Source organism: Notothenia rossii, assembly GCF_949606895.1.
Source record: "Notothenia rossii genome assembly, chromosome: 4".
In the NCBI taxonomy this organism is placed as follows: Eukaryota; Metazoa; Chordata; class Actinopteri; order Perciformes; family Nototheniidae; genus Notothenia; species Notothenia rossii.
Genome location: NC_136902.1, coordinates 51,424,213 through 51,447,451, shown reverse-complemented (window position 1 = coordinate 51,447,451; position 23,239 = coordinate 51,424,213). Strand labels below are relative to the sequence as shown.

Sequence of the window (23,239 nt, the reverse complement as noted above, 5' to 3'; positions counted from 1 at the left end):
GATTATAAATAGTAACATAGCTGAACATGGTATTGCACATTTAGCTTTGAGTGTTACTGACCTGAGATGTTTTTATTACATGAATTAAGGTGACTGAGGCTTTTTAACATACAGGGATGCAAACTCATCAGGTATGAAAAAGGTGACAAGGATCCGAGCCCCCGGCTCCCTCACCCCACGGAATATCGGCTTTAAAATTAGGAATAACAGAGGATATTAGCAGTCAGAACAACTAAAGCAGCAGTGTTAATAATAACAGAAACACCAAAGAGTCACATCTAATAGAAATATATAAAAGCATTTATTTTAAATTGTGTAGCAGTCAGTTTATAATTTTGGCAGCACTGTTGAGCATTTTGAAAATGTATTTTCATGCCTCTGTGCAAGGCTTAAGTCTTTCTATTTGTATAGCCACATGGTGTAAAGTAACTAAGTTCATAAACTCAACAAGTACTATACTTGGGCACAATTTTGAGATACTTGTACTTTATTTAAGTATTTCAATGTTTTGCTACTTTGTTCTTCTACTCCACTACAGTTCAGAGGTACATGATGTACGTTTCCTCCACTCCATGTATTTAATACCTTTAGTTACTTCACAGATGTGGATTAATTAAGTGAAATATAATCAAGTATTAAATCAGACTTTAGTTCCACCTGGAGTAAAAACACAAGCTACCCTGCAAAGTCATTCAGACTAGCTGCACCTTTACCAGCTTTGAGAACACTTTCATGATCAATCATTATAAAACATATCGTATATATTATTCTGAAATGGATGCCAATCTGCACAATGACTACTTTTACTGTCGCTACTTTCACTATATTTTGATGAGAATACTTTTCTACTTTTACTTGAGGAACATTTTGAATGCAGGACTTTTACTGTAACAGAGTATTCATACACTCTGGTACTATTACTTTTACTCAAGTACAAGATCTGAGTACTTCTACTTTTACTCAAGTACAAGACCTGAGTACTTCTACTTGTACTCTAGTACAAGATCTGTGTGCTTCTACTTTTACTCAAGTACAAGACCTGAGTACTTCTACTTTTACTCAAGTACAATATATATATATACTTATACCACCTCTGTTTATAGCCTATGAAAAAAACTATTAGAAATAGAAGGCTAAAGCTAACGTTAGCAGATAGTGACAATGTATGCTCGCTAGCTAGCTCAACGATTCCTTAAATAATATTGCCACAGAAAACAGTTCAGTTCACATCACGCTCTGCCGCTCCGACAGGGAGCTCTGCTCTGAACACCTGTACGGCCCGTTCTAACAGCTGTTCACCAGCGGTCCAGTCTGTGCCACAGTGACTCCGGACGCACAGTTAATATTAACGAACGCACCCGTAGATAATGTAGCTGCTGAAGCTAGACCATCATCTCGGAGCAGCAGAGCCTTATTATACATCCATGAGCGGAGCTGACAGGCAGGAAGACTTGAGCACACAGCTCGCACTTCATTATAAAATATAAAAAAAGAACACCATGCGTGACATGATGGCACATAACAGCTCACGGCCGCAGATTACTCCGGGTCCCAGACCCCCCCATACCCCAACATTTTTTTTATTGCAGATCTACACGAATCACACAAACGACCTATTTTGGATTCAAAACGGCTAATTTCGCCGAAAGGTGACAAGTTTGCATCACTGAACATAGACAGAGCACAACTGAAACATAACATCTGAGATGTAACAACATAATACACTTTTGGGGGATGCAGCTTGGGATGTGAGGAGTGAGGGACACGGCTTAGAACGAGCGTGTCGCCTAATGTCCTGCCAGTGTTGGCAGGACAGGAGAGTGTGTGCACCAGTCTGCCTTGATCTATGAATTCATGTCTGTGACACTCACTGCTGCCCACAGCTGTTTTATAGAAGGAAAACCTCCTTCACTTCATGAAAGTGTTTTAACCACCCACACCTCTACACACACATGACGGGTGTTATTTTCCCCATAAGGAACAATTTGCTGCAAATTATCCCGCTTATTACATGGCCACATTCTCAACAAAGTAACGACATGACTCCCAATATTAATTTAAATGCTTTTATGGATTTAAAAAATAGTTGTATTGATTTAAAAAATAGTTGTATGTATAAAAATACTCTGTTGTTACCGTTTTTTAAACAGTCTGAATGAAACGGCAGCTCTCAGCTGTGTATTTACACAACTAATGGCCCATCAACCACAGCTCTCTCCCCCCCTCCCCCCTTGATCTTTCTTCTCCAGCAGCTAAATTAACTGTAGGTTACTCTGAGTGACAAGCTTACAGTTAGACACAACACTGTCATTGCAAGTGACCCTCAGTTATTTGACTTTTATGTTCAACTGCTAAATTCGTTACTGATAAAAAAGGGCTTCTACTGTACATAATTACCTTAACACTAGAACCGCCAGAGGTTTTTGTATAGGCCTACCTAAACCCGTCAAATCCCGCTATTAGAATGCAATTTTTAACAACATATGGTGCTACATAACACACTTTCAGGAAATGTCACGGACTGGGAGACTTTAATATTTTATTGAAAAAAAGTTACATTGCACAAATTGACCCGATTGGCGGTTCTAGTGTTAAATAAACTCACTAATTAATGAAACCAGTTCAATACGCATTATTCTTATTCTTATCATTCTTTATGAGCGCAGAAATAGTCTCAAAATCAGATCTGTTTTTTAAATGAAATCTGACGGCAGGCAGTTAGCTCTGATCACCTATGATAAATGCGCCGCACCTAATCGCTGGCCATTCAGCCACAGACACTGTTCGAAATGGGGGGGAGCCAGGGGGAGCTTGGCTCCCCCGAAGAGGGAGGGAGCTCCCCTGAAGGCCGACTTTGAAATAAATAGGGGGAGCCCAAAACAATCGTGTATATTTGTGTCACACAGATTAGAAATGTTGAGTTTCTGTAAATAACAGTTCTTGAAATAAATAATAGTTATTGTTCATTACAGTTTCTGAATATTTGTTTTATATTTGTGAATATTTCTGGGTGTTGCCATCTGTACGTGGCAGCGCTGCATTCTTACTTACGTTGCAATGGTTATGGCGGTGATGCCGGCGCAGTATTTGAAATGTTCATATTGATATTTTTTTAACTCTGGCTTTGTAATAAAAAATATGGCAAAAACGAAAACAGCCAAGCGTCACAGCTTTTGGATTCACAAGCAAAGAAGCAAAGGAGTCTAAAAATGACAACGTGAACGGAAAACAACTTTTAGTTGGCCGGCTGTAAGCGGCGTTAGGGTCGAGCTTGACAGCTCCACACCGAGGGAGAGGCCTGCCGATGCGGAGCCTGAAGAGGCTTCAACAACGGACACATCCGCCGGCATAGTGACACCGTCTGTATTAGTAGAAGAGTGTTTTTATAGCAATTGATCGCATCCGCGCTGCTGCGCCAGTCAACAGAGCGTGCGTGTGACATATTTAGTAGCAGGATGTGCTCTGAAAAATAGGGCTCCCCGAAAGGAAATGGGTAATTCAAACACTGGCCACAGAGCTCCCTCTATACAAATCAAACTGTAGACGGTGTGAAAGCACCTATTGTTTTTAAATAATGGTCGGAATGTGACCTGTGAGCCTTCTGAATTACCGTTGGACAACACATTCTAAACTAAAATGTTCAATCAATAAAGTAACATCTTATATTATCTTAATAATATCTTCATATTAATCATAATAATAAATCATACAGTATGTGTCCGAAAGGGAGCAGGAGGAAGCAAACACAAAAATATACAAAAAATATACTGCATATTAAAGCAAACTATTGTAAAGGTAAAAGTATGAGCATAACAAATAAATAAGTGTAATGTAAACATTTACATTATAATTATGATTATTTGATATATAAAGACTATATATTATTGAATTACAAGATTAGATATACTTTAGTTGATCTAAAATATTGATGTGTTCAAATGCTCTTCAAAACACAACTGAAAGTCCATGAAACTTGTCTTTCTGTATTTGTGAATGAAGCGCCATCTCCTGGTTAAAACCTGAAATTGAAAATCTGGCAACGCCTTCTTGGAAAATAGTGGCAGGGCTTAACATTCCTCTATACTGGTTTTAGGCAGGTCGTAGGCAGGAAGCTGTAAGCTGGAGTCTGAAATGAAGTGCTACATCTGTATGTATCTGTACTTATTTTATTTTATTAACATGTGAATGACAAGCATTAAGAATAACAAAAAATAGCTAATTATCTTGCAGATTGTCTCGTTTGATTATGAATGTAACGTTTATACGGTGGAACTACACTGTTTTATCAAAACCAAAGTGCGACGCAGTAACTTGGTATGCATGTATTTCATGTTGGCCTAGCTTCTTAGCCTGAGCTAGCTCTGGAACTTCCAGCTCGGTGGCAGTAGGTCCCGCCTCTTTTGCCTTATTTGGATCAGGCGGGAGTTAGTCACGGCCCGTCCACACGGTGGCGTGCGTTGAAGCTTCAACGCTTCTGCCCATTCACTTTGAATGTGGTGACGTCAAACTTTGCCGAACTGCATTGTTGTTGCGTCGCTTCGTGTTGCTCGCTTCAAAAGTAGAGCAATATTCTACTTTTGAAGCTTCGACAGAAGCGTTAGCCAATCAAATCATATGCCAGTACAAGCTCTAGCCAACCCAGAAATCACTGGTTCTCCTCTCAAAGTCCTGCACCTCCCTCATAGGAAGGAGGAGCCGGTGTGAACATGTTTGATATTCCTTCATAGTTTTCCTTTCTTGTTATAGCATTTGAAGCTTCACACCCAGTCGCATTAGTCTCTGAAAGTTATTCTCAATAAGTTGACAAGCACCAACATTCAGGAACAGAATCAAGTTTGTGTGATAAATGATGAGTTATAATAAGGAAATTATTCATTTGGTACGTCGCGTTTAATTTTTAACACCATTTAACCTAGATAATACATTTATAAATGTTTAACTTTTATTGCCATGTATTGCCCACAGTTAAATGTTGGTATAGTTGGACAGTCGTACATCAACCCTTCAGAATAACATTTTGAACAACCCCCCCTACATTGAACTGTTGTTGTGTATTTGTAATAAAGCCTGTATATTTTCTGAACCTCGCCCCACGCCTATCCAGATGTGCTCAGTTCTCCCTCTGCTGGTAAGACCAGGATACTGCCTGTCTGTATCTCCGATTGACAGACCTGATATCCACTGTCCCCGCCTCCAATGTCCAATCCTCATGCCTGATTGGTGGTCCTCTCTCTCCATTGTCCAGTCTCCTGTGGTTACAGAGAGACAGAGTTTTGTCCTCTCATCACTGCCTGTGGGCTCTGATTACTGAACTGACTCAGAGCTGATCCCCTCTTTCCTCCCTTTCCATTGTTTTTCGCCCTTTTTCTGATTATTTTCTATCTTTGTCATGTCTACTGCTAACTTCTTTCATCTCTTCATTCTACCTTTCTTCCTGACTTCATTACATTACATGTCCCTCGTTAGATGCTTTTTACCCAACTCACATACACTCAGGCCTCAGACACATGCTGACTGCCGCTGGGATTTAACCAGCGCTCTTCTGATTGGAAGATCAGCACACTGATCCACTGAGTCTAAGCCATTAATTTCTGCCTTTCATCCCTCCTTGCTTTTCTTTTGTTTATTCAGCTATTTTTTATTTCATAATCTAGCCCCCTCCTCTCCTCTGTTTTTTTTATTTCCTTTCCAGTCTGTTTCTTTTGTTACTTCTAATTCTTCCTTAATTTCTTTCTGTCTGTGTCTTAGTGTCCGAGCTGTTTCAGTTTTACTACTTTTCTTCCTTCCATCACTCTTACTTCTTGTTTTTAAACTTTTTCTTTACTATCTGTACTTTTCCTTTTAGTTTCTGACGGGTTAAATCTTTGTCTCCTTCCTTCTGTCCATCTTTCTCTCTCTGTGTAGCTCCTCTTCTCTCTCTCTGCTCCCTCTCCCGGTCAGCATGCTGCATTGACCTGAGTGTGATGACCATAGAGCTCACTGTGGATGGATAGAAAGTCAGCTGTTCTATCAATTCAGATCTGTAGGTTCAGGGAACAAGAAGTTACAGGGCCTGACTTCCTGTCTCCTCATACTTTACTGCTCGTTACGACCGGTCAATAAGAGACTCTTCTTTTTCTGTCTTTCTCAGGGACCATCGTAAGTGTGGGAGACCCCAAGAAGAAGTATACACGCTTTGAGAAGATTGGACAGGGGTGAGTGATAAAACTGCTGAGTCAGAATGTTGAGGCTCCTGTGATCAGTTCACTCACTCAACTCTCATGAGATAATGAAGTTTGGCTTTACATTATGTAGAAAGAGCTTTCGCTGTGCAAAGAAAGATTTCAGAAGATTGACATGAACGAAAACAGGCCCACAAGTGTTTGTATTACTCTTTGAGAATCTTTAATATTCTAAACCCAACGTAACATCTGGTAGAGCAGCTTTTCGTTTGGTTTGGGTCAAAGTAATGCACGTTTTTTCAATCTATCTGTCACAATCTGTCTGTGTTGTGTTTTGTCTTGTCTTTTTCTGTCTTTGGATTCATGTTTTATTTTGAAAAGTCTTCACCCGCTGTCTTGCCTGTCGCTTTCTGTCTGTTTTCCCTCATACCTGATTACCGGATTGTGTTCACCTTGTGCCCCTGTGTTTTCTCCTCCCTCCTCACCTATGTCTTGTTTGTGTGATTAGTCTTGTGTGTATTTAAGTTCTGGTTTTTCTGTCTGTCATTATTGGTTCATTGTTTGTCGTTGACTGTGTTCACAAGGTAGTGTTCTGTTTTGTTCCTTAAATCCTTGAAATAAAGGTATTTTTTTCAGTTTATTCTGCATTTGGTTCCTGTCCGCTTCACTCACCCTAACAGAATGAACCAATCAGAAATGGACCCAGCAGATGATCCATTTGAGGTGGAATTAAGTAATTTTACCTTTTTTTTGGCTTGCTGCTTTGATTGGTGGAAGGGAGCGTCCAGTGTTCGGCAGAAGAGGGCCGCTCTGGTAGAGGCACACCGGTTGGCAACAGAGAAACCATGTTTAGTAAAGTTTTTACCTGGCTGGATTATGGACTTCCTCCAGACATTTGATTCCCGGCCTGCTAGCCCCAGGCATGCAAGCTCCCTGCCTCCCAATTCCCAACCTGACACCATACGTCTCGGTGTGTTCCGTCTGGAGTCAACCCCTGCTTCTTCCCCATTTCCTGCTCCTGTCCAGGAGCCGTTCTCGGGTACTCGTCTGGCTTTTGGAGGTCCACTGAGCCTCCAAAAGGCTCCTAAGAGAAGGAGTCGCAAGTCCAGGCTAGCAGCCCGAGCCCCAGAAGCCATGCTCTGGGCTCCAGTACAGGCCCCAGCAGCCATGATTCCATGCTCCAGTGCCGGCCCACACAGCCATGGTACCATGCTCCAGTACTATCCCACGCAGCCATGGTTCCAGCCTTAGTCCTGGCCCCAGCAGCCATGGTTCCGGCCCCAGTTCCGGCCCCAGCAGCCATGGTTCCGGCTCCAGAACCGGCCCACAAAGCCATGGATCCGCGCACCAGTACCGGCCCACACAGCCATGCTTCTGTGCACCATTACCTGGCTTACACAGCCAGGGTCCAGGCTTCTGTTCCGTGCCCAACAGCCATGGTTCCGGCTCCAGAACTGGCCCCAGCAGCCATGGTTTCGGCTCCAGCACTGGCTCTCCGGCCGATGCCAGCTCCCGTGTCCTGTCGTCGGTGTACCGGCCGACTCCAGCTCCTCATCTCCTGCTGGCTCTCCGGCCGACGCCAGCTCCCCTTGTCCTGTCGGTGTACCGGCCGACTCCAGCTCCTCGTCTCCTGCTGGCTCTCCGGCCGACGCCAGCTCCCTGTGTTCTGTCGGCGAACCGACCGTCTCAAGTCTCCTCTCAAGTTCCTTCTCGAATCCCCTCTTGAGTCCCCTCTCGAGTCCCCTCTCCAGTCACCTCTCGAGTTCCCTCTCGAGTACCCTCTCGAGTACCCTCTCAAGCCCTCTCTCAAGCCCTCTCTCAAGCCCTCTCTCAAGCCCTCTCTCGAGTCCCCTCTCGAGTCTCCTCTCGAGTCTCATCTTGAGTTCCCTCTCGAGTTCCGTCTCAAGTCCCCTCTTTAGTCCCTACTCAAGTGCCGTTGGGGGTTCCGTTGGGAGTCCTGCCAACTCCATCTCCTGTCCCGTTGGAGGTCCCGCCGACTACTCTCCTGCCGGGGGTCCTGCCAACCCTATGTCCTGTCCGTTGGAGCTCCCGCCGACTGCTCTTCTGCCGGGGGTCCTGCCAACACCATATCCTGTCCTGTTGGGGGTCCCGCCGACACCTACTCCGCCGGGTTTCCTGCCAACACCGTGTCCTGTCCTGTTTCGGGTCCCATCGACATCCGCCCGAGATCCCTTCCGGGTCCTCCGCTTTGCTCCTGGGCTGTCAGTCCAAATCCGTCCTTCAGACCCCCTTCACCCTATTTGGCCCTATTTTTGTGTCCCTCCTCCAGTCTCACTCCACTCACCCTGCTGGACCTTTTATTTTTGGACGTTTGTTGGACTTTTTTGTGTTTTGGGACGTCTGGGATCCGTCCCTTGAGGGGGGGGTAATGTCACGATCTGTCTGTGTTGTGTTTTGTCTTGTCTTTTTCTGTCTTTGGTTTAATGTTTTATTTTGAAAAGTCTTCACCCCCTGTCTTGCCTGTCGCTTTCTGTCTGTTTTCCCTCCTACCTGATTACCTGATTGTGTTCACCTGGTGCCCCTGTGTTTTCTCCTCCCTCCTCACCTGTGTCTTGTTTGTGTGATTAGTCTTGTGTGTATTTAAGTTCTGTTTTTTCTGTCTGTCATTGTTGGTTCATTGTTTGTCGTTGACTGTGTTCACAAGGTAGTGTTCTGTTTTGTTCCTTAAATCCTTGAAATAAAGGTATTTTTTCAGTTTATTCAGCATTTGGTTCCTGTCTGCTTCACTCACCCTAACACTATCATAGGTTATCCAAATTCAATAGCACAGGAGTCCAAATCACACCACCACATACTTTTTTATTTTAATAAAGACAGTGCATTTAACCCTCAACATGTTTTATACAAAAAGTTCTTATTAGTTTGGAACATTGTTTCTATACAGCACTACTTTAGAATTTCATGTAGGCTGTGTGTGTGCAGAATGTGCTCTGACCATTTACACAAACTTTATTTGGAAGGTATACATTTACAGTATGAATCAGTTAAAATCACTGAAATTAATGTTAAGGTGAATTAATCTGACATAATGTGTATCTGTGCTCTGCTGTGTGTTCACAGGGCGTCTGGGACGGTGTACACAGCCATAGACATCGCTACAGGACAGGAGGTGTGTGCCCCCCCGTCCTCCCTCTGTGCTCTGAGGGGACTCTCACTGATCAGGACATGTTGGATAAACTTGAAGATAATGTTTAGTTACAAGACTAAAACCTACAGATATTCCTGTCCTGTAATATTATGGTGATCCTTCAAAGAATGAAAAAAGTGGAGAAAGGGGGCCATCCATAAAGCTATGCTGCTAAAGTGGAGATTAATCCCACAGTAGGATCTAATTTTTTGAAAAAAATAGGATGTAAGTATTAAAATGTTAATGAAATAGAATGAAATAAGTCAGAATAAAAATAAGTACAATTTTGACACTCAGTCACTGCCACTCCACATACAAGCCTTCTAAATAATATCAGAATCAAAACTTACTGTTGTGTTTCTTGCCTCTCGCCTTGGGTTGGTTCTTAGTATATTTACTTAGGAGGACAGGTTCATTGAGCCAATGATCATTACTGTTATCCTGATCGAGCTTAATAACATGTGACATCTAGCCTTCATATCTAAAATCACCTCCGTTGTCTGTAGAGTCAGGACAGACAACAGAGGTGTGCAGACAGTGCTAATGTCCCAGCTGGACTATGGTGATACCATGTATAGATTTGCCTGTCCCACTGTCTTGGCCAAACTTGACCCACTCTACCATGCTGCACTGCGTTATATATCAAATGCACCCTATAGGACTCATCATTGCACACTTGGATGGCCTAACTGGATGGTCCTCACTCACTATGCGTAGGATGCAGCATTGGTTTTTATTAATGTATAAAGCCATTTTAGGAAAGCTTCCACTGTACATATGTGCCAGATTTGCTCCAGTTTGTGACTTTTACAACCTCAGATCCAGTGCTGGATACGGTTCCAGGTTCCTGCTGTGCGGACTAAGGCTGGAAAAAGGAGTCTCTTTTATTATGGTCCTTGGTCTTGGAATGACCTTCAATCACGCCTCAAACTGACGGCACTTGTCTCTATAGCATGTTTTAAATTGAAGTTGTCAGAAGTCCTTACCACCAGCTGCTCTTGCAGTAATAAGTAGTGCCTTTCTTACTGTCCTAATGTGCACAATGTAGTAACTGCTTTTTTCGTCTTTTGTTTTCTTAGTTATGTTCTCTGTATTTTATATGTTTGTGTTATGTGTTATGTGTAACGTTGCTTCCTTCTTGGTCAGGTCAGCATTGTAAATGAAACTGTATCTCAATGCTTTTTATCTGGTTAAATAAAGGTTAAATAAAAAAATAAAAAATAAATGTAAGCTGAAGGACCAGAGTCTGTAGCAGGTTTTTTATAGAGAAATAAAGTCCAAAGTGAATCCCTCTTTTAAAATTCTGAGGGGTTAGGGAAGAGGCTAGAAATCTGGGACCTATAAAGTGAGGCAGACAGCAGGTAGTGAGAACATTGTGTCAGTAACAGGGTTTACCAGCTGGGACCTCCAGGGTCACTTCAGAGGAGCTGGTCTGCTGGGTCAGGGTCTCACCGTGTGTGCTCACTTTCACTGCCTCAGATTTAGAGACGTCCCTCTGACTGTCTGTCTTCACTTCTTTTACATTTTCCCTTTTTGACATATTTTATTCCCTCCCACCTTATTTTTCTCTTTCAATTTACTCGTACATCTTTCTTTATTTTATTGTACCCCCCACTTTCTCCACCCTCTCTGCTCTCAGTTTCGTTTGAAATATGTGTGACTTATTTGCATAGTTATGAAAAAGTCCAATAATCCTCTCATCTCTCAGGTGGCCATTAAACAGATGAACCTGCAGCAGCAGCCCAAGAAGGAACTGATCATCAATGAGATCCTTGTGATGAGGGAAAATAAGAATCCAAACATTGTCAACTACCTAGACAGGTTAGACGCACGCACGCACGCACACACAGATCGAACAGGCTGCAGCTTTAAAGGTTGGTGGAATATCTTCAGTTGGCAGGTTCACACTCATCTGACATCCTGCTGTAAATGTTGTTCTCACAGCAAATATATTGAATGCAGTATATATGTAAAGCAAGTTGAAAAACACAATCTGCTGGAAAAATTGGACACCAAATATTCTACGGAAACATGGGAGATGATCCAGAGGATTCAGGATCAGTGGGAGCTATCCAGACTGAACCCTGTTGAAAGGCTTTATCATGTTCAGTGTTGCTGTTGCCTTGCCAACAGTCTAGACATTTATGGAGTGGGTGTAGTTACCGTAGTTACCCGTTTGTCCTGAGAGACATTGAGGAGCACCAGCAGGACTGGTAATAATGCTGTCATCCCCATGGAAACAACATTTAACTCTCTCTGACTTACTGTGCGACTGTAAATTTTTTCAGACGGTGCTGTCACTGGGGAGCTGAAGAGACACAAGTAGTCATTCTAACTAAATGTGAAAACTACAGACATATTAAGAAGGTGTTCTTACCAACATTTGAAAATAATTGTCCTGATTTCCAAAGTCTAACAAATAAAGGGGAACTGACCCGTAGCTCTGGGGTTGAAGAAAAATGCAGCGTTGGCTTGTTAAATATGTCCACAATGCACGGAACATTTTATTATATAATACTGGTAAAAATCCAGTAAAAATTTGAAAACAAGAAGATTTTAGTTTTGAATTTGTGTATGTTTATTATAGGGTCTGATGACTGAAGAAATGTCTTGTTGTTATTGAAACACAAAAGATGTACATCATATAAGTACCTGCATGTTTGTGATGTTTCCCACAGTTACCTGGTTGGAGACGAGCTGTGGGTTGTGATGGAGTACCTGGCCGGAGGGTCGCTGACTGACGTCGTCACGGAGACCTGCATGGATGAAGCCCAGATAGCTGCTGTGTGCAGAGAGGTAAGAAGAGACACGGGACATGGGAGGATTTTTAAGGCTCATTTTGACCTCATCACTGTCATCATTCTGTCTCTATGTGTCTGCCTAAACATGTGACCTGACTTATTTTTGTGATTTAATATAAATATTTTTAACAGTAATATAAACTATGCCTGTCTCCCTGTCTGTCTCTCAGTGTCTCCAGGCGTTGGAGTTCCTCCACTCGAACCAGGTCATCCATCGAGACATTAAGAGCGACAACATCCTGCTGGGCATGGATGGCTCCGTCAAACTCAGTGAGTCTGGGTCATATTTATTAAAAGACATGTATAACTTCTTAAAGGTCCCATGACATGCTTTTCTGGTTATTACCCATCCCCTTGTGTGTTATGAAGCTTTTCCTGCATGTAAACGGACTGCAAAGTCACAAACCATCAAAGTACACCGTGTAGCGAGTAAAAAACACATACACACACTCACTCAGCCTTATCTTTTCTCAGCCGCGGCTCCGTGGATCTCCGCAAACACACACACACACACACTCACAGCCAGGCTGACCAATCAGAGCACATTGGGCTCATAGGAAGGGGGGGGGGGGGGCAGGAGCTACAACAAGGCGTGTAGGACAGAGAGTGAATACACATACTATACAGAGATGCTGTATGAGAAACCAATGTGAGTTTGGAACATTGAACAATGTAAATCTATTCTAGTAGACCTCAACAATGAAATTATGATCAGTAGAAATGGCCATGTCATGGGACCTTTAATCTATTGTTGTACACCACTGTTGCTTTGAGGTTGGGTAAGATTGTTGTTGAAGTTGCTTGTCATGACCAGCAGAGGGTGCTCTGATTCTACTGTGACCAGTATTTAAGTTGAGTCTAACTACCATGGACAGAGTGTAATAATAAATAACATTTTAACTTGGATTTTCCTGAGAATTGTAAACTCAACATGAGTCTTTAAGATATAAAATTATGATTATTATAAACTTGGTAAATGTTCAACTTTTTCAAAGAGGCCAAATATGTCTGTTCGTTGACACTTTTGGCCCACTTGCTGCATTCATTTACTGATGATTTGTTGGTTTGGTGTTCATTTAATGCAATAACTTACCACTTAGGTGTGTTTGGTTGTCAATGAGCTCAAACTAGTGCATGACCTTCAAGCAAAACCTTTGAAATATATCACAGAGTGTTACAGATTGATGGTGACCTTTAAACTTTGTATATGCATAAAAACTCACTCTGTTTTCTCTCCTCCTCCAGCTGACTTTGGGTTCTGCGCTCAGATCACTCCGGAGCAGAGTAAACGCAGCACCATGGTGGGGACTCCCTACTGGATGGCTCCAGAGGTGGTGACCCGCAAAGCCTACGGCCCCAAAGTGGACATCTGGTCTCTGGGCATCATGGCCATAGAGATGGTGGAGGGGGAGCCGCCGTACCTGAACGAAAACCCCCTGAGGGTGAGAGTGTGGTTACTGCAGGGGGGAGGAAGAGGAGCTGTCGGGGAAGATAGTCAGTAGAAGCTGTAAAACATAGAGAGGAATACACTTTTGAGAGTCAATAGTGTTTTACAGTAAATATCCTGTCAGACTAAACATAAGAAGATATTTCTCTTTGGAAACTAAGTGGGTGTAAACTATGTTTAGGGATTATATATTTAACAAGGTGTTATAAAAAGGGAATTGTTTAGTTATCAGAGATTTATATTTAGATTATTAGGATACATATTGTCATAGCAGTGTTTTACCGTAAACTGTTTAACACAGACATATTATGTTCTATACATAGTTGTAGTTGGGAGGCGTGTGGTGCAGTGGGTTGGGCGTTGGTGTTGGGATCAGGGGAGCACAGGTTCAAACCCCACTGCAGTCAGCATGTCGTTGTGTCCCTGAGACACTTCACCCCAAATTGCTCCTGTGGGGATTGCCCACAGTATTGAGTATGTTAGTCGCTTTGGATAAAAGCATCTAACAAGTAACATGTAATATAATAATAATAATAATTCATTCTCAAGGTCGCCATACAAAAAAACAAGATACACAATACATAACACCGACATAAAAAATGTAAACAAGACAATGCAGTATATAAAAAATAAAATAAATAAAACATTGGATGTGTGATGGATAATGATCATGGTGGATATGAGAGTGTGAAGAGATATGTTTTGAGACGTGATTTCAAAATGGGGAGAGAGTCAGTGTTGCGGATGTCAGGTGGGAGAGAGTTCCAGAGGCGGGGTGCAGAGCGGCAGAAGCAGAAGGTTCTAGACCCCATGGTGGTTAAACGGAAGGGGGGTGCAGTGGATGAATTTGAGAGGGAGACCAAAGAGAAGGGAGTTGAAGTAGTGAATGCGGGAAGTGACCAGGGTGTGAACAAGAACGGCGGTGCTTAGGGTTAAGGGACGGGCGGAGGCGGTTGATGTTGCGTAGATGAAAATGGGCAGACCGAGTGATGTGAGATTTGAAAGAAAGTGTGCCCAGACTCTTAACCTGAGTGGAGGTTAGTTGTGAATCATGCATACCTGTGCTGCATGCGATGCACACTAACATGTTGCTAACATGTGTGTGTTACCTAGGCGCTGTATCTTATAGCAACCAACGGGACTCCGGAGCTGCAGAACCCGGAGAAGCTGTCGACGACCTTTCGAGACTTTCTGACCCGATGTCTGGAGATGGACGTGGAGAAGAGAGGCTCGGCTAAAGAGCTGCTGCAGGTGTGTGTGTGTGTGTGTGTGTGTGTGTGTGTGTGTGTGTGTGTGTGTGTGTGTGTGTGTGTGTGTGTGTGTGTGTGTGTGTGTGTGTGTGTGTGTGTGTGTGTGTGTGTGTGTGTGTGTGTGTGTGTGTGTGTGTGTGTGTGTGTGTGTGTGTGTGTGTGTGTGTGTGTGTCAGCTGTCCACTGAGACAGACAGACAGACAGGTGTGGAGACGTGGTGGTGGGGGGTGTAACTGAGTTGTGTAACTGTACCATGACTCAGCTGAGAGGGGAAACTGGAACTTTATCATATTTGAGAAGAAGTCTGTTAAAGAAGGCATTCAATGTTAAACTCCTTTTGATTTGATGTGCTCACAGAGTCCTTGTTGTCTGAAGTGACCCTTTTTAAAGGTTGATTCAAAGTCAATTTCTCACCTATTTTCAGAAACATATTCTAGTGTTCTGTTTAGTTCAAAAATGTGAAAGTTTTTTGAAAGCAGCTCTGCCAGATCTAGTCAAGCAGACTTTGGGTGTGTTAATGCCCAAATAAGTGGGTCTATAAGAGTGGGGCAAGTTACTGTTAGCTGTTAGCAGCCTGTGGGCTAAATAATAGAGCTAATGACTTTAACAAAGCCAGTCCCTATTGAGTTACATAATGAAAGTTTCAATATCTGTTTAGGTATTAAAACAGCGTCACAATGTGTTTAGGTGTAATCCTTAGCACACTTTAATCAAAGCTAATATTTAAAAGCAAATAGCAACATTTGTATGTATTGAATTGGGAAACACAAATCAAATGTAACTGGTATTGGTATGGACTACTATCTTTGCTATTTGGAAAAATCTTCCTTAAAGTGGACCTATCATGCTATATTTGAATAATATAGCACCATCTACAGGCCTGGAATATGTACTACAGCGTCTCCAGCGCTTTCGAACGGCAATGTCCGTGGCTGTCTCCTCCTGATTGGTGGAGTTGGCCCAATAGCCGTAGCGCCACTTCTGTGACGTCATAGAAGTGTTCAAATCTGGATCAGTCTGTATCAGATCCGTTGCAGTCCCTTTTTAAGAGATTTGGGTATGGAGGAAAATAGAGAGGGTTGTGTTTTCTGACACTTGGTGAGTTCCCTGGAACACCGGGGACACATATCCATGTATAAAAGACGTACACGTGCATTTTGCATGATAGGTCATTTTTAAGTTACATTTATACAACGGAGTAAATATATGATTTATATTGCATTAACGATGGATAATCGTACTATATGTCGCCTTTAAATATTTGAAGTAATTTATTCTCACACACAAGTGTATGCAGTGAAGGGGCAACTGTGTGTGGAGAAGTCCTACGAAGAGTGTCAATTCAATGAAAAGATGCCTTGTGTTTCTGTCTTCTCTGTTTTTACACAGTGAACTGATATACTGATACTTCTCCTTTCTCCACCTCCATACTGCCCCCCCTCTGTTCCCTCTGCCGCCTTCCCTCCGTTCTCCTTCCCCATCCTCTCTGTTTCTCTTCCCCTTACTCTCCTCAGCATCAGTTCCTGAAGATGGCGAAGCCCCTCTCCAGTATGACTCCTCTCATCGTGGCCGCCAAGGAGGCTGCCAAGAACAACCGCTAGCCCCCCACTCAACATTCTGTCTGCCCCTCGCTGTCTCTGTCCCTCCCTCTGTCCCCTCCCTCCCTCCCTCCCTCTCTCTCTCTCTCTCTCTCTCTCTCTCTCTCTCTCTCTTTCTCTCTCTGTCTCTGTCCCTGTCTGTCCCTCTCTCTGTCTCTCTGTCTCTCTGTCCCTCCCCCTGTCTGTCCCTCTCTCTGTCCCTCCCCTTGTCTGTCCCTCTCTCTCTCTGTCTGTCTCTCTCTCTGTCCCTCTCTCTCTCTCTCTCTCTCTCTGTCCCTCCCCCTGTCTGTTCCTCTCTCTGTCCCTCTCTCTGTCTCTCTCTCTGTCCCTCCCCCTATCTCTCTCTGTCCCTTTCTGTCCCTTTCTGTCCCTCTCTCTGTCCCTCTCTCTGTCCCTCTCTCTGTCCCTCTCTCTGTCCCTCCCTCTGCCCCTCCCTCTCTCTGTCCCTCTCTCTGTCCCTCTCAGTCCCTCTCTCTGTCCCTCTCTCTCTCTGTCCCTCTCTCTCTCTGTCCCTCTCTGTGTCCCTCCCGCTCTCTGTCCCTTTCTGTCCCTCTCTCTGTCCCCCTCTCTGTCTCTCTCTCCCCCTCTCTCTCTGTCCCTCTCTCTCTCTGTCTCTTTCTGTCCCTCTCTGTGTCTCTGTCCCCCTCTTTGTCCCTCTCTCCCTCTCTCTCTCTGTCCCTCTCTCTCTCTGTCCCTCTCTGTGTCCCTCCTGCTGTCTCTCTCTACCCATCATCCCTTCTTCCTCTCTTTTGTTCCCTTTTTCTTCTCCTCTTGTACACAGGAGGGTAGCAGTGGCTGCTATCTGGGTCACATGACAGCAGTCTTCTCTCCCTTCTTTTGTCTCAAGGTGACAACATGTCTTTTGTCACCTGCACCGACTGCTTCTTCACCCATGACCTTTGACCCTTATACATACCCTCATAGGGGAAAGAAGGGTATTTTCTTCCATTTACTTTTTTACAAGACACTCCACTGGACTCTGATCAGGACGCCGATGTCATCGCTGGCAAGCCAATACTGGAGAGTCAGCAGAGCCCAAATACTCATGGGACGTGTTTTTAAATCAGTTTATTTCTTATGTGTGTACGTTTTTGTGTGTGAGCTAAGGCTTTAGCTTCCTTTCATGCATCTATGGGATTCGTTGTTTTCTCTCATTTAAAAGTGCATTTGTTGATTTATTTGTATTTTATCACCGTCTTTTATCAACATGTATGCGTGCTTGTGTGTGTTGGGTAAGTCTATGTATTGTTTTCTCACTAAAACAATGTTGGAATTTAAGTTGATTGTAAGTTTACCTTCTGTACTTTTCGACAGAGAGGGACGATGTTTGGTACATTGTGGTGTCTGCAGCTGAGAGATGTGAGAATATTAATATTAATTATTATAAGGAATGGCTGGAGGCCCCAGAGCCATTGATGGGACGAGTATGGACAGTTTGGAGTTTTTCCCTGGATTAACAGCCTTTTGGCTTCATGACATCTTCTCAGGAGTAATCAGCTTCTTATTTTACTCTCCTTTCTTTATTAGGTTTGTAAATAATACACAGCTCTGAGAGTATGGAGTGTTTCCAGAGTGCAGGTACCTGCAGGGCTCAAAGTCGCCCTTAGGTCAAGGTTCTCTGGTGTACCTTATGACTGCTGCCTGAGAGGCTGGGTCCTTAGAGAGGACAGATCTGAATCTGAGAATCGGATCGCAGTTTTTTTGTCCAAAAATATATGAGCATGACTCCGCTGATGTAGTATTGCACTCCTACAAAAACAATTGACTAAAAATAGAAAATTGATCAAAATGGATGTAGCCAGAGATACACAATTGTGCTGTACTTAGTTAAGCATTTTCTTGTCAGAGCTGTTATTAATTGAGTTTCCTCCAGAAAATAATCACATCCTGTTTCAAATTGATAGACGGTAGTAAATTAGCTTTAGCTTAAAAACACTCCTTTTCTCCTTATAAAACAAATAAGATTTCAACAAGCTAAAAGGAAGGAATCTCAGCTTCTTGCACAAATTAGGTTAACACAAGGATGAACATGCTTTTAACCCATAATCCACTCTGCCAAAAATGATTCATCTACGGCTGTGGGACTTTTCCTTTCTACGGGCTGGAGGAGAGAATGTGCATGTCAACCTTTTTTATATGGTACTTTCAACATGAAGAGGAAAAATAATGAATGAGTTGTTTCAATCCTGAAGAAGTGACAATACATGAAGGGTGCTTGTGTACGATAGGAAATATATCTAAATCCTATTTTCAGAAGAATGAGACAGATACATTCTATGATGGTACAATGCTGTTGTGTTCTGCCTTCTATTTTACAAAATGTGTTAGAAAAAAAGAAGACAATAATCAGTTTAAGCCTGTTTACAGACTCACAGTTTTTTTTACAATTGATCAAAGTCTGAATGACCTTTTGATTTGCACATCAACATTTGAGTGTTAGTTTTGGAGTTGTTATCCTGCTGCCAGAAAAAAAACGTCAAAGGTTAAAACCTGCAAGAGCCAAAGGTTCCTCCAACGGCAGGTTCCTGCTCTACATTCCATTGGCAGAATAAAACCTGCAGAGTAAATGAAATTTTTCCAAAACAGCTGTCAAACTATCACTTTAATTCATCCTGTTAGCCGTTACTACCGTTTTCTTCCAGCAGTGTAACCCCTGGTGTTAAACATTTTCAAAAGTCAAGACTACTTTAATGAATTATGGCAACATTTTGAGCAGCAGGTTGCTGCAACTAACAAGAATTTTGATTATCAGATATCTGCTTATTACTGTCTTTGCGAAATAGCAAACAACAATGCTGTTTGGTGTATCCAACAACACAAAGTAACTCAGCTTTGAATAATATAAAAATGTAAAAGCAGTAGGATTGGCATGTTTGTTGAATAGGTAGAATATTTGCCGATTCAGGTTTTCAAATCAACCAATAGTTGCAGCCCTGCAGCTGAAGAGGCATCGAACACAGACCATCATGCTTATGATCCTCTACAAAAACACTGAATAACACTAAATAAGATTCCCAGACGTCTGTCAGGTAGAACCACAAGAATTATTCTCTAAAATGTCCTTTAAATCGTGGTTTAATGTTACTTTAACCATTTAATGGACTCTGCCTAGATGCTGATGATGTGGTGGATTGGACAGAACAGTATTCAGATGATTTATCTTGTACCAAATGAGTTTGACAATGTTATTTTGGATAAGTCGTTAAATAAAAAAATCAGGACATAGTTTGCATCCACAACATGCAAAACTATTTTTGATCCTTGATTAGCCTTATCATAAAGAAAGGTCATTGCAAGATTGTTATTGTGAATAGCGATCTGATGTTCAGAAAATCTCAGTTTCAGTCGGTGTTGGTCTGATGTCGTGGTGGGGGGGTGAGGGTTATCTGTCATGTATGGGTCCTGGAGCCCACCTATCCATGATTGAACAGATCTGTAGCCTTTTCCTTTCCTCACACTTGGTACAGTCCAGGATAAGGCGGTCAGAGCCATCATGTATCTGTTTTATGTCCTTTTGACGATTTCCAACAACTCTGAACAATAAAAAAATAAAACAGTATTCTGGTCTGTTGTTTTTTCCCTGTTTTTTATTCATAAACGGCTTCATTTCCCCAGAAGCTAAATATTGGATTTAACATTCACCAGGTGGACACAAGCAAGACTCAGGTACAGTGGGGAAAAAAAGTATTTAGTCAGCCACCAATTGTGCAAATTCTCCCACTTAAAAAGATGAGAGAAGCCTGTAATTGTCATCCTAGGTATACCTCAACTATGAGAGACAAAAGGAGAAAAAGAAATCCAGAAAATCACATTGTCTGATTTTTAAAGAATTTATTTGCAAATTATGGTGGAAAATAAGTATTTGGTCAATAACAAAAGTTCATCTCAATACTTTGTTATATACCCTTGTTGGCAATGACAGAGGTCAAACGTTTTCTGTAAGTCTTCACAAGGTTTTCACACACTGTTGCTGGTATTTTGTCCCATTCCTCCATGCAGATCTCCTCTAGAGCAGTGATGTTTTGGGGCTGTCGCTGGGCAACACAGACTTTCAACTCCCTTCAAAGATTTTCTATGGGGTTGAGATCTGGAGACTGGCTAGGCCACTCCAGGACCTTGAAATGCTTCTTACGAAGCCACTCCTTTGTTGCCCGGGCGGTGTGTTTGGGATCATTGTCACGCTGAAAGACCCAGCCACGTTTCATCTTCAATGCACTTGCTGATGGAAGGAGGTTGTCACTCAAAATCTCACGATACATGGCCCCATTCATTCTTTCCTTTACACGGATCAGTCGTCCTGGTCCCTTTGCAGAAAAACAGCCTCAAAGCATGATGTTTCCACCCCCATGTTTCACAGTAGGTATGGTGTTCTTTGGATGCAACTCAGCATTCTTTCTCCTCCAAACACGTCTAGTTGAGTTTTTACCAAAAAGTTATATTTTGGTTTCATCTGACCATATGACATTCTCCCAATCCTCTTCTGGATCATCTAAATGCTCTCGAGCAAACTTCAGACGGGCCTGCACTTTTACTGGCTTAAGCAGGGGGACACGTCTGGCACTGCAGGATTTGAGTCCCTGGCGGCGTAGTGTGTTACTGATGGTAGCCTTTGTTACTTTGGTCCCAGCTCTCTGCAGGTCATTGACTAGGTCCCCTCGTGTGGTTCTGGGATTTTTGCTCAACTTTCTTGTGATCATTTTGACCCCACAGGGTGAGATCTTGCGTGGAGCCCCAGATCGAGGGAGATTATCAGTGGTCTTATATGTCTTCCATTTTCTAATAATTGCTCCCACAGTTGATTTCTCCACACCAACCGGAGATTCAGTCTTCCCAGCCTGGTCTACAATTTTGTTTCTGGTATCCTTTGACAGCTCTTTGGTCTTGGGCCATAGTGGAGTTTGGAGTGTGACTGTTTGAGGTTGTGGACAGGTGTCTTTTATACTGATAACGAGTTCAAACAGGTGCCATTGATACAGTTAACAAGTGGAGGAAAGAGGAGGCTCTTAAAGAAGAAGTTACAGGTCGGTGAGAGACAAAAATCTTGTTTGTTTGTAGGTGGCCAAATACTTGTTTTCCACCATAATTTGCAAATAAATTATTTAAAAATGAGACAATGTGATTTCCTGGATTTTTTTTTCTCATTTTGTCTCTCATAGTTGAGGACATATACCTAGGATGAAGATTACAGGCCTCTCTCATCTTTTTAAGTGAGAGAACTTGCACAATTGGTGCCTGACTAAATACTTTTTTGCCCCACTGTATATGTGGATATGTCACAATATCCAACTGCTGAATGTGTGCAAAGAATTGCTAACAAACACTGGTAAAAGTGTTCCGGTCGTTCACTGAAGAAAAGTAGCAAACTAATACCAGTGCACCCATAGGTGTGACTATGTCCTTAAAAAGAGACCTTGTCCTGAAGGTGTCCCCCCCCCGCCCCCATGACCTCTGTTAGTGGACTGGAAGTTGTATAATAACACTTCATTTGGATTTCCCAATGCTCCTGAAGCCTTCTGTAAGCCACTTATATAATCCACTGTTCTTGTGTGGTTCAGGGGCAGAAATTAGCTTAAGTCTAAGCCCCCCGATGTAAGTCTTGCTGTGAGTTTAGTGCCCACCTACTTCTTGTTCTTCCTCCTTGTAATTAAAAGTTCTGAGTATGATTGCCTGCTTCCTAAACTCTGCTCTAGCTGCAGGTTAATGGGATGAGTTTGTGGTGGAGAGAGACTCTGCAGTGTGTGAATCAGTGTGGAGGATTCACTGTTCAGGGGCAGAGTTAGAAGCTTTTCACTGGGGGGCACATCTGTAAAATGAGAAACATATGTTTCACTCTCTTTCTTGATCTGCATCACCAGTACCCTCACATCCACTGGCTTCCTTTATCTTCAGATCCCCTCAAGGCCGGATTAACCATACGGGCAACCTGGGCAAGTGCCCAGGGGCCCTTGAGCAAAGAGGGCCCTCAGTGATAAGATACAAAAATATATATATGTTGCCGCCGCGTAGTAATAAAGTTGAGCGCATACATAGTGAGACCTACAGTACAGAGACCTACAGTAATTTGACCCTATGGAAAAGCTGTGTTATTTATAGCGAAGTGTGAGTGTCATTTAAAACAATGTATGATGAGTGAGGTTGTGCCTGGGAAAAAAAAAATCTTATCACTGAGGGCCCTCTTTGCTCAAGGGCCCCTGGGCACTTGCCCATGTTGCCCATATGGTTAATCCGGCCTTGCTCTTCATGTTGCTCTCAAAGTGCACCAGATTGATGCTTTTAACTTCAATATTTAAAAAAAAATCTTCCCGGGGGAGCATGCCCCTGGACTCCCCTAGAGGAGGTGAGGACCCTCCTAGAGGGTGTTAGGTCCACTCCCCACTTATAAAAATAGCACTTTACCACTGCACCCTCTTTAATCTCAGATGCACCCTGGGTCATTTTGTTCTGGAACCGGGCCTGACTGAAGGTGACTGTGCCATTCAGGTGGTGGCTCCAACACTGTGGAACTCTCTCTCCCTGTAGCCATCCCTGTAGCCATCCGCTCTACACTCTCTGTAGAAGCTTTTAAAAAACTAATGAGGACCCATCTTTTTACATTGGCTTACATTTTTGAAATGTGTGTGATGTGTTCTGTTATTATGTTTGTTCCTTTCTGGACTCTACATGGTCTGTGATTTGTTTTACTTGTTATATATATACTGTATATATAGAAATGTGTATTCATTTGGATAAACCCCTTGAGATGCACCATCTCGTTTTCAAGGGGGTCCCGACAATATCAGCAACTTACAGACATACATAAACAAAAAGACAAAATGCAAAACATGACACACAAGA

General features: G+C 42.8%; 1 protein-coding gene across 4 annotated transcripts in view; it reads left to right on the top strand.

Annotated features, from left to right (window-relative positions):
- Window positions 1–19,964, top strand: part of pak1 (p21 protein (Cdc42/Rac)-activated kinase 1) — a 142,889-nt gene extending 122,925 nt beyond the window's left edge. For all 4 annotated transcript variants that reach the window (XM_079675487.1, XM_079675488.1, XM_079675489.1 and 1 more), the window contains 8 exons: window positions 6,131–6,194; window positions 9,243–9,291; window positions 11,018–11,130; window positions 11,988–12,105; window positions 12,281–12,380; window positions 13,356–13,552; window positions 14,671–14,808; window positions 16,322–19,964. In XM_079675487.1, the coding sequence (XP_079531613.1) occupies window positions 6,131–6,194; window positions 9,243–9,291; window positions 11,018–11,130; window positions 11,988–12,105; window positions 12,281–12,380; window positions 13,356–13,552; window positions 14,671–14,808; window positions 16,322–16,408 (866 nt within the window). In that variant the 3' untranslated portion in view covers window positions 16,409–19,964. The remainder of the gene's footprint in view (window positions 1–6,130; window positions 6,195–9,242; window positions 9,292–11,017; window positions 11,131–11,987; window positions 12,106–12,280; window positions 12,381–13,355; window positions 13,553–14,670; window positions 14,809–16,321) is intronic.
- The last annotated feature ends 3,275 nt before the right edge of the window (window positions 19,965–23,239 follow it).